The 11472-nt window shown below is 49.1% G+C and overlaps 1 protein-coding gene across 1 annotated transcript; it reads right to left on the reverse strand.

Moving 5' to 3' along the window:
* Positions 1 to 2099: 2099 nt before the first annotated feature.
* LOC121270964 (trypsin-like) lies at positions 2100 to 7117 on the reverse strand. The gene is made up of 5 exons (XM_041176639.1): positions 7080 to 7117; positions 6607 to 6759; positions 4747 to 4997; positions 3220 to 3356; positions 2100 to 2249 (listed from the first exon to the last, which is right to left on the reverse strand). The coding sequence occupies exons 1-5, from the start codon at positions 7115 to 7117 to the stop codon at positions 2100 to 2102; spliced, it is 729 nt and encodes a 242-aa protein (XP_041032573.1).
* Positions 7118 to 11472: the final 4355 nt, after the last annotated feature.

The raw sequence follows: 11472 nt of genomic DNA on the forward strand, positions 1-11472 counted from the left end.
GCAAACAGCCTCTCAGCATCGACCCTGCCTCACCCCCTGAAAATTTTCTGTGCATCAATGAGCTCAGATCTCATTCTGCTAAACCCAAGGCAGTATAGGCCCATACAACACTGGCATGAACCCTTAAGACCATAAGACATAGGAGCTGATATTAGGCCATTCAGCCCATCGAGTCTGCTCCTCCAATCAGTCATGACTGATAAGATTCTCAACCCCATTCTCACGCTTTCTCCCCGTAACCTATGTACCCCTTACTAATCAAGAACCTATCTATCTCAGTCTTAAATGCACTCGATGACCTGGCCTCCACAGCCTTCTGTGGCAATTAATTCCATAGATTCACCCCTCTCAGGCTAAATAATTTTCTCCACATCTCTGGTCTAAAAGGTCTTCTCTTTACTCTGAGGCTGTGCCCTCGGGTTCTAGTCTCTCCTACTAATGGAAACATCTTCCCCACGTCCACTCTATCCAGGCCTTTCAGTATTCTGTAATTGTCAATCAGATCCCCCCTCATCCTTCTAAACTCCATTGAGTATAGACTCAGAGTCCTCAAACGTTCCTCATATGTTAAGCCTTTCATGCCTGGGATCGTTCTCGTAAACCTCCTCTGGACCGTCTCCAGGGCCAGCACATCCTTCCTGCGATATGGGGCCCAAAATTGCTCACAATATTCTAAATGTGGTCTGACCAGAGCCTTATAAAGTCTCAGCAGCACATCCCTGCTTTTATATTCTCGTCCTCTCGAAATAAATGCCAACATTACATTTGCCTTTCTAATTACCGACTCAAGCTGCAAGTTAATCTTAAGAGAATCCATGACTAGGACTCCCAAGTCCCTTTGCAGTCCAGTGTTACTCAAACTCTGACCTCATTATAGCCTTGGCAAAAAGACAGACAAAAGAGCTGAATTGCTGAGGTGAGGTGAGAGTGACTGCCCTTGACATCAAGGCAGCATTTGACCGAGTGTAGCATCAAGGAGTCCTAGCAAAACTGGAGTCAGTTGGGAATAAAGGGGAAAACTCACCACTGGTTGGAATCATACTATAGATGGTGATATAGGGTCAATCAAGTAATTACAGCACAGAAGGAGGCCAATCAGCTCAATGAGTCCATGTAACTCTTTCGAGTACAAACCCATTTCCATCTGTTTCAGATGAAGTTACATTGTTTCATAGTTTACCATTGTGAGACCTGAACTCTTGATCTTGGGGTTACAAACCCAGTACCATAACCACTTGGCTGGAATCATACCGAGCACAAAGGAAGATGGTTGTGGTAGTTGGAGGTAGGTCATCAGCGGTCTAGGACATCACTGCAGCAGTTCCCCAGTGTAGTGTCCTCGGCCCAACCATCTTCAGCTGCTTCATCAATGACCTTCCTTCCATCAAAAGGTCAGAAGTGGGGATGTTCGCTGATGATTGCACAATGTTCAGCACCATTCGCGACTCCTCAGATACTGAAGCAGCCCATGTCCAAATGCTGCAAGACCTGGACAATATCTAGGCTTCAGCTGACAAGTGGCAAGTAACATTCACGCCACACAAGTGTCAGGCAATGACCATCTCCAATAGACAGAATCCAACTATCGCACCTTGCCATTCAATCGCATTATCATTGGTGGCACCCAGCACCCACAGAGCCTTTGAGCAGGGCGGGAGGAATGGGGTTTTGGGGGACGGGGGCAGGGAGAGAGAGTTCCAGATTTTTGTGTAAAGAAGTGACATCACCCCCTGAACGGTCTGGCTCAAATTTTAAGGTTCTGCCCCCTTGTTCTGGACTCTTTCCCCCTCCCACCACCCCCCCACCACCAGAGGAAATAGCTTCTCTCTATCGACCCTATCGAATCCTTTGATCATCTTCAACCACTCGGTTAGTAAACTCAAGCGAACAAGAGCCAAGTTGATGCGATCAAGTGGAGGGGAGAACATTGAGGGTGAGCGTTCCTCAGACTGGAAAAGACAAAGTGTGTTGTATTTTTGCAATTTATTTTATTGATTTTTTACATGAGCTGGCACAGAAAGGTCAGGCCTAGGACGTGGAGCAGAGAATTGTTCAGCACCATATTAGATTGGAGGTTTCTTCCCTACCAAGTGATGACCTCAGTTTGCGGCGATGGTGTCCTGGATCCAGGACATGTAATTGCAGACCTTGGTGTAGACTCCGGGGTAGCCTCTGTCCGCACAGCCGTACCCCCAGGACACGATGCCCTGGAGCACTCCATTACACACGACGGGACCACCGGAGTCTCCCTGTGGAAGAACAGCACATCAAATCCATCAGCAGCTCCGCATGGTGAGGTCAGCGCTTAAAGAGAGTTCGAAACCCTCGTGCTCATCGCAAACATTCAACCACACCGAATATTGGCCAACCTCACGTGGCACATCTTCCCCCTGGTTCACCTTGCTTTTGTATAGAGACTGTATCATAATAAAACGTCCCCAAGAATCTTCACAGCTATGTTAATCAGACAACATTTGACATGGAGACCCGAAAGGAAGTATCAGGGATGGGTGATCAAAAGCTCAGTCAAAAAGGCTGGAGAGTCTTAAAGGAGGAGAGAGAGAGAGCACGTGAACAAGAGAGAGACAGAGAGAGGTGGAGAGGGTTAGGGACAGAATTCAACAACTTTAGGCCCCAGGCAACTGAAGGCACGGCCACAATGGTGGAGCGATGGGAATCGGGGAATGGTTACAAGGCTGGAATTGGAGGAGCACAGAGATCTTGGAGGGTTATAGGGGCTGGAGGAGGTTACAGGGATAGGGAGTGTTGTACGGACTGGAGGGGGTAAAAGAGATAGTGAGGGTTGTAAGGTCTAGAGGGGTTTACAGAGATAGGGAGGGCTTTAGGGGCTGAAGGAGGTTACAGAGATAGGGAGGGTTGTAGGGGTTGGAGAAGTTTACAGTGATAGGTAGGGCTGTAGGTGCTGGAGGAATTTACAGAGATAGGCAGTGTTGTAGGGACTGGAGGAGGTTACAGATATAGGGAGGGTTGTAGAGGCTGGTGGAGGTTACAGAGATAAAGAGGGTTGTAGGTTCTGGAGGACGTTAAGTACACGGTTCAGGAGGGAGGGTCATTCGGTCCATCCTGTGCATGCTGGCTCTCGCAGGGAGCAATCCAGTTGAGCCCCGCCCTTACCGCCTTTACCCCAGCTCCCCTCCCCCCATGATAGGGAGGGGGGGGGTCTCTCTGGGCTGTCTCGTATTGTCCAAGGGCCCGTACCTGGCAAGAATCCATCCCGCCACCCAGATAACCGACGCACATCATGTTGTTGGTGATCAACCCAGGGTAGGAACCTTCACAAGCGGCATTGCTGAGAACCGGCGCATCCAGGCACTGCAGCCAGTCCCCGCTGACCACTAAATCAAAACAAAGGTTAGAGTTTAGAGGGCGCGCGATCTTATCCACACCTATGCGGGGGTCAAAACATTCGATGGTGCACATTCTCACTTCCAACGAATGACCGCGCATTTCCAAAACAACCTCAGCCCTTCTCACAACACCTCACAGCCAGTGATGCACTTTTCAAAGTCTTGGATTGCAGGAGACAGAGCAGCTGATTTGTGCACAGCAAGATCCCGCGAACCGCAAAGAGATAATTACTTGAAGATCTGTTTCGGTGTTGGTGGTGGTGGTGGGGGGTGGGGGTTGGGGGTTGGGGAGGTGGGGGATGCCTATTGGTCCAGGTCACAGGGCGCAGCTCACTCCCTCTCTTCTCCAAAATGTAGGGGCTGGGACATCTTTCGCACCGGCCTGAGAAGACCAGGCGAGGGACTGGGCGAGGAAGCGTCTCACCTGAAAAAGACGGCACCGCTGGGTGTGCAGCACTCCCTTGGTGCGGACACCAGGAGGGCTCAGGTTTCTGGAGTGAAGGTTCAAACCCAAGTTCCCCCGGTTCCAAGCAGAGAGGCCTTCGCACTGGATGACACAACACTTAGCGGCTGCCTGAGATCCATAGGGGAAAGCTTCATAGTCTTATCTCAGGGTCAGAGCATCACAGCTTCCAACCCTCAATGCATCGTAATCTCTGCTCACATTTCAGGGTGATGTGGGGGGGGGTTGCTGGGTGTGGATGGGGGTGAGCGTGCAGGAGGCGGGGGGCTGGGTGGGGGGAGGGTTCAGGAGGCGGGGGTGGAGGGGCACCGTACTATGACTGGTCAGCACCTTCCACAAGGCTCTAAACCGAGACCTTCTGCCATGAGCTCGGCTGGATGTGGAAGGACCTGTGGGATGGTTGAGGGAGAGCAGGGTGCCCTCGCTGGACCATCATTAGCACCCACCACCCCCACCCCACCTCACCTCACCCCACCCCACCACCCCACCCCACCTCACCCCACACCCACCTCACCACACCACCCCGACTGAGAGCAGGTCGACCAGCCGTGACTCTCAGCGCTATTTGTGGGATCATTCTGTGCACAGCCAAGCAGCTGCGGCATTTAGCTGGAGGTCGACATGCGCTGGGTGTCAGGGTAATGGGTCGGGTGAAGGGACGAGGCGCTCGAGAGAGACGGGAGTTTGCGCTACATCAACAGGAAGAGACGCCGGCCGCATTCAAGGTGAGGAACGTTCTTTGCTGATAAATGTCGGCCTGTTTACTGAAGACCCTGTGGGATTATTGCTATCGGTACAGCTCAGTGTAAGAGCTTCATCTTCCGGCCCATTGCTAAACCCTGACCTCCCTCCCACACACCCCCAGCGAGCTCTCGCAGAGACTCTGGACGAGTCAGCTCCCTCTCTGCCCCTTACCGTTGGACTCGGTGTCTCCCCAGCCGGATACCAGGCAATATTCCCCGGTAGAGGCACAGCTTCTCGGCAGGGCGATGGTCCCCACGTTGCTGTTGAGTGCGGCAGGTTTTGACAGTTTGATCAGCATGATGTCGTTGTCCAGGGTGCGGTAGTTAAACCCGGGGTGTCTGATGACTCTGGCGGCTCTAATGAATTGCTCGGTGCCCTCTCTGGCCGTGATGTCGTGCTCCCCCAGACGCACCTGGATACCACTAGGAATAAGATAGAGAACCAGCTTAGAGCGTGACTGTGCTTGACCGGTGGCCAACTTGCTTCAGCCCATTGGCGCGCAGCGCTAACTCGGCTGTTTCCTATCAGCTTCCTGGGCTTGGAATGACAGTAAAGGGAATGCTAGTCTGTTTTCCACAGGGCAATGATAAGGGCTCGTGACCACTTGGGAAGACAGGAAGAGAGGCCTCTTGGGCCCATCCTCCATTTTTGTTGCCAATGGTAAATGTTAAGTCCCAGTTCACAGCCCTTTCTGTATATCCCTCAGTCCCTTAACTCCCAATTCAGTGTCAATACGTCCAACAGTTTATCATCTGAAGGTCTTTGGGGTGGAGGGGTATTTGTGTGTGGGTCTCATAATTCCACTCCACTACTGTTTAGAGAAAAAGTTATTTTCTTTCCCCCTGTATTCCTGAATCCCAAACAGGAGCCAGCAAAATCTGAGGTTGCTCGAGAGGCCACAAATGGAGGAGGGTACAGAGGCAGGGAGGGTTGTAGAGGCTCGAGGATGTTCCTGAGGTAGGGAGGGTTGTAGGGACTGGAGGAGGTTACAGAGGTAGGGAGGGTTATAGGGTATGGAGAGGGGTACGTACGGAGCGGGCAAGTGATCATGTAATGGTTTGAAAGCAAGGATGAGAATTTTAGAGTCAATGAGTTGCAGACTGGGAGCCAACGGTAATCAGCGAGCAACAGAGGCTGATGAGGGAACAGGAGTTGCTATGAGCTTAGGTATGGGGCGGTGAGGTTTCGGAGACCAGAACTAGGCGCTGTGTTATGGATACAGTCTCCGCAAAGCCTTGTACAATTGCAGCAAGTCCTGTTTATTCCTGTACTTCAATCCCCTTGCAATATAGGACAACATGTTGTTTGCTTTCTTTCTGCTCCTTGAACAGTGGGATCTTGCCTCTTTCAACATCAACATTTCTACGTTTCAAGATATTCGACTTTTCTAAATTCGCTTATCAAAGTGAAGAACCTCACACTTCCACACATTATATTTCAGCTATTGTTATTCCGTTGTGCAGTGTGTCTTTTCGAGAACGCTTTCATTGAATCAGAATTTACCACAGAAACTGGTCATTTGGACCAACTGCGCTGTGCCACTGTTTTACACTCCACTCGAGCCGCTCGTACACCCTCATCCCTCTAACAGCCTTCAAGATCACGGAGGCTGGTCTACAGCATGCTGGAGTAGTCGAGCTTGAGGTGGATGAGGGTTTCAGCAGTCGATAAGCTGAGGCAAGGGCGTAGTGGGGTGATGTTACGGAGGTTGAAATGGGCTGTCTTGGTGATGGAGATGATAGGGGGATGGATGCTCAGCTCAGGGTTAACTGGACAATGAGGGTGAGAATGGTCTGGTCAGATAGTGACCAGGGAAGGGAAGGGGGGGAATCGATGACTGGGAAACGGAGTTGGTCACGGGGACCGAAGGCAATGGATTCAGTCGTCCCAACCTTCCCCACACGATGGAAACACAACTTTGGGACCCTCATTGAGAAGCCTCCAAAATTCAAGAACCAAGCTGTCGGTTCGAAGCGTAAACTCTCCCTTTGACCTTTTAACCTCTTTTCACGCAGAGCCCTCGGTACTTGCCCCCGATAGCAGTGAGCGGCGGAGACCACCCATTCGGGGTGGATCAGAGATCCCCCACACATGTGCCTTCCCACGTTGAGAGAGACAATCCAGGGCACTGAGTGCTTCACACACTCGTAACCACCAACAATCTTGTCGTCATCGCAGGGGCAGCAGCTGTGTAACCAATAGAAGAGAGATCACCATTAAACACTGGAGTAAGCTGAGAGACAAACAGCAGAGATACAGATGGAGAGACAGAGAAAGAGACAGAGGGAGAGACAGAGGGAGATAGCGAGTGTGAGGGAGAGACAGCGAGTGAAAGAGAGAGAGGCAGAGAGACAGCGAGTGAGAGACACGGAGACAAAGGGTGAGAGAGGGAGAGACAGAGATTAGGAGAGACAGGCTGGGAAAGACTTCGAGAGGAGGAGCAGAAAGAATGAGAGGAAACTCGAAAGAGCCATGGGAAGAAAGGAAGTGGGACACGTTTATCAGCAAAGCCCAGTGACACTGCGAGCAGAAGGATCTTCATCGTTGCTTCAGGTTTCACGATGGCTGACTGCAGACAGCAGGGCTGTTTTATAGGCTGTAGGAGCTCTGCTATCAGAGAATAACACGAACACTAGATTCATTAATGATCACAATTGGGGGATACGTCCTTGGGAACATGAGGGGCAGGTGTGTGTTTCTCAGTTCTGTTCCCTGGGTTGTTTCACAGTTCAATAAGTACAGTTCATGAGTGTAAATCTTAGGGTGCGAGACGTTTTACAATTTAGGTAGGTTTAGAACTACAGTTGGGTAAAAACTATTCCTTTTCTGGACTGCGAAACGAGAGACTTTAACAATAAGAATGGGATCCTTCCATGCACTGTGTGACTATGCTGATTCAGCAAAATTATACTGGGACACAAAGAGTTAAATTACAAGGATTGTTTTCTGGTCTCCTTTTGAGTTATGATGGTTAAGGGGGTGATCGGATTCAAGACTTTTTCACTGATATGAAAGAATTCTCGATAGAGAGAGTTTATTTTCTCAGGTTGGTGTTGGGGGAGGGTGGAGTCCAGAACAAGGGGGCAGAATCTTAAAATTGGAGCCAGGCTGTTCAGGGGGTGATGTCAGGAAGAACATTCTTCACACAAAGGCGGGTGGGAATCTGGAACTCTTCCCACCCACTCCCACAGAAAAGTATTGAGTCTGGAAGGGGTCAATTGAAAGTTTCAAAACTGAGAGTAAGGGGGAGAGGGTCCAGGATACAAGGGAGAGCTCCCCTGCTCTCATTCAAAATACTCGTTGGCATTTGTACGTCCACTTGAGAGGGAAATGCTTTAATACCCAAGTGACTCCCCCCCCTGACAGGGCAGCATGTACTACAAGGGAATCTGCTACAGCAAGGGTTAATGTGGGACTGCACATTGTGTTTACTGATAACGCATAGCAATGTACATTTATACAGGGTATGGTCCAAGCTAGGCGCTAAATCAATGCTGGCTTCTACACTAGTCTCTGTCCAGCACACAACACTTGCCAGACTCTGATCATGTAACTCCTTACTTCACACTGTGAGCAGGACTGTTCCCAGTCCCACATTAACCCTTGCTGTAGCAGATACCCTTGTACTACATGCTGCCCTATCAGGGGTGCAGTCACTTGGGTATTAAAGCATTTTCCCTCTCAATTTGCCGTACAAATTCCAATGAGTATTTTGAATCAGAGCAGGGGAGCTCTCCCTTATATCCTGGACCCTCTCCCCCTTACTCTCAGTTTTGAAACTTTCAATTGACCACTTCCAGCCTCAATGCTTTTTTGTGGGAGTGGGGTGGGTGGGGAGAGTTCCAGATTTCCACTCCCTTTGTGTGAAGAATGTGCTTCCCCACATCACCCCCTGAACAGCCTGGCTCCAATTTTAAGATTCTGCCCCCTTGTTCTGGACTCCCCTTTGCCCCAACACCAGGCTTGGCCTAAATAGCCACATGGTTATGGTACTGGGCTTGTAACCCCAAGAGTTCAAATCTCACAATGGCAAACTATGAAACAATGTAACTTCATCTGAATAGGAACAGATGGAAATGTGTTTGTACTCGAAAGAGTTGCCCCAACACCAACCTGAGGAAATAGCTTCTCTCTATTGAGAATTCTTTCATATCAGTGAAAAATTCCTGAATCCGATCACCCCCTTAATCATGATAACTCAAAAGGAGACCAGTAAACAATCCTTATAATTTAACTCTTTGTGTCCCAGTATAATTTTGCTGAATCAGTGTCACACAGTGCATGGAAGGATCCCATTCTTATTGTTAAAGCCTCTCGTTTCGCGGTCCGGGATACGAAAATTATTTAACCCAACTGTAGTTCTAAATCTACCTAAATTGTAAACTGAGTCACACCCGAAGATTTACACTCATGAACTGTACTGAATGACCTCTGAAACAACCCAGGGAACAGAACTGAGAAACACACACCTGCCCCTCATGTTCCCAAGGACGTATCCCCGACTTGTGATCATTAATGAATCTTGTGTTCATGTTATTCTCTGATAGCAGAGCTCCTACAGCCTCTAAAACAGCCCTGCTGTCTGCAGTCAGCCATCGTGAAACCTGAAGCAACGATGAACATCCTTCTGCTCGCCGTGTCACTGGGCTTTGCTGATAAACGTGTCCCACTTCCTTTCTTTCCCATGGCTCTTTCGAGTTTCCTCTCACTCTTTCTGCTCCTCCACTCGAAGTCTTTCCCAGCCTGTCTCTCCTAATCGCTGTCTCTCCCTTTCTCTATGTCTCTCTCACTCTTCTCTCTGTGTCTCTCTCACTTGCTGTTTCACTGCCACTGTCTCTTTAACTCACTGTCTCCCTCTCTCTTTCTCTCCCTCTCCCTCTGTCTCTGTCTCTCTGTTTCTGCTACTTGTCTCTCAGTTTACTCCAGTGTTTAACACTGATCTCTCTTCTATTGGTACCACAGCTGCTGCCCCTCGCGATGACGACAAGATTGTTGGTGGTTACGAGTGTGCGAGGCACTCAGTGCCCTGGATTGTCTCTCTCATTCTGATTCAATGAAAGCGTTCTTGAAAAGACACACTGCACAACGGAATAACAATAGCTGAAATATAATGTGCGGAAGTGTGAGGTTCCTCACTTTGATAAGTGAATTTAGAAAAGTCGAATATCTTGAAAGGTAGAAATATTGATGTTGAAAGAGGCAAGATCCCACTGTTCAAGGAGCACAAGCTCGACTAATCCATCATGCTGTAATCCAGCCTCCGTGATCTTGAAGGATGTGTTTCTGGGATGAGGGTGTGCGAGAGGTTCAAGTGGATCATAATGAATGGCAGAGCAGGCTCGAAGGGCCGAACTGCCTTCTCTTGCTCCTAGATTCAATGGACTCAAAACGTTAATGTGTTTCTCTGCACAGATGCTGCTGGATCTGCTGAATATTTCCAGCACTTACTGATTTCATTTCAGATTGCCAAAATTGCACACACTACTCCAGGTGTGGTCTCAACAAAGCCCTGTACAACTAGAGCAAGAATTCTAAACTCACAGAGAGGACAGGACTCCTGGTCAGTATCCCACCTAAACTTACAGAGTGGACAGGACGCCTGGTTATTATCCCACCCGCAACTAAACTCACAGAGGACAGGACTCCTGGTCAGTATCCCACCTAAACTCATAGAGAGGACAGGACTCCTGGTCAGTATCCTACCTAAACTCACAGAGAGGACAGGACTCCTGGTCAGTATCCCACCTAAATTCTCAGAGGACAGGACTCCTGGTCAGTCTCCCACCTAAACTCACAGAGAGGACAGGACTCCTGGTCAGTATCCCACCTAAATTCTCAGAGGACAGGACTCCTGGTCAGTAACCCACCCAGAATCACAGAGAGGACAGGACTCCTGGTCAGTATCCCACCTAAACTCACAGAGAGGAACAGGACTCCTGGTCAGTATCCCACCTATACTCAATGAAAGGATAGCTTGTCTGCTCAGTAAACTCACTGGCTGTTTGACGCATCGTTCTCTCTGCCAAGCTTTTATTGTCCACATCCCGACAGTGACCACACACTAAAAAATTGTTCACTGTCTGTGAAACACATTTGGGTTGCCCGGAGGATGTGGATGTTGCTATACAAATGCAAACTCTTGCTTCACATATCTGCTGCAATTATTGTAAACCATTCGATGCAGGGCAAATACCGCAGTCAACAGTGAAGTAAATAACTCAGTAAAGATTTTATGTCGCCTTTGGCTGGTGCAAGTTGGAAGAGCAATGTTAGCTTTGGACACTGGGAGTAAACCCAGCTCTGCTTCATGCCTGTGATTTGACAGAGTGCAGTGTGTGTGCGCGTGATTTGTTGGATTGCAATGTGTGTGATGCGACAGAGTGCAGTGTGTGTGTGATTTGACGGATTGCAAAGTGTGTGCGATTTGAAAGAGTGTAGTGTGTGTGCATGTGTGTGATTTGACAGAGTGCAGTGTGTGTGATTTGACAGATTGTGGCTTCTGTGTGTGTGACTTGACAGATTGCTGTGTTTGTGTGATTTGACAGATTGCCGTCTGAGTGTGATTTAACAGATTTCAGTGTGAGTGTGATTTGACAGAATGCGATGTGTGTATGATTAGACAGATTGCGGTGTGTGTGTGTGATTTGACAGGTTGCAGTGGGTGTCTGTGATTTGTTGGATTGTATTGCTGTGATTTCCCTACTTGGACCCATTGTGGCATCATACCTCTTGGCAGTTATCAGGAATACAATCGGCAACTATTCCAGATTCCGTATTTCTCCAGTTTATTAATGGGAGACATTCTCCCTGATCCCCCACTCTGTACCTTCCCACAGTCAGTTGTGACTTTTGCAGCGACCACTTGTGTGACTGCATATCCCTGGCTTTGTGGCCAAT

Source organism: Carcharodon carcharias, chromosome 29 (genome assembly GCF_017639515.1).
Source record: "Carcharodon carcharias isolate sCarCar2 chromosome 29, sCarCar2.pri, whole genome shotgun sequence".
NCBI lineage: Eukaryota > Metazoa > Chordata > Chondrichthyes > Lamniformes > Lamnidae > Carcharodon > Carcharodon carcharias.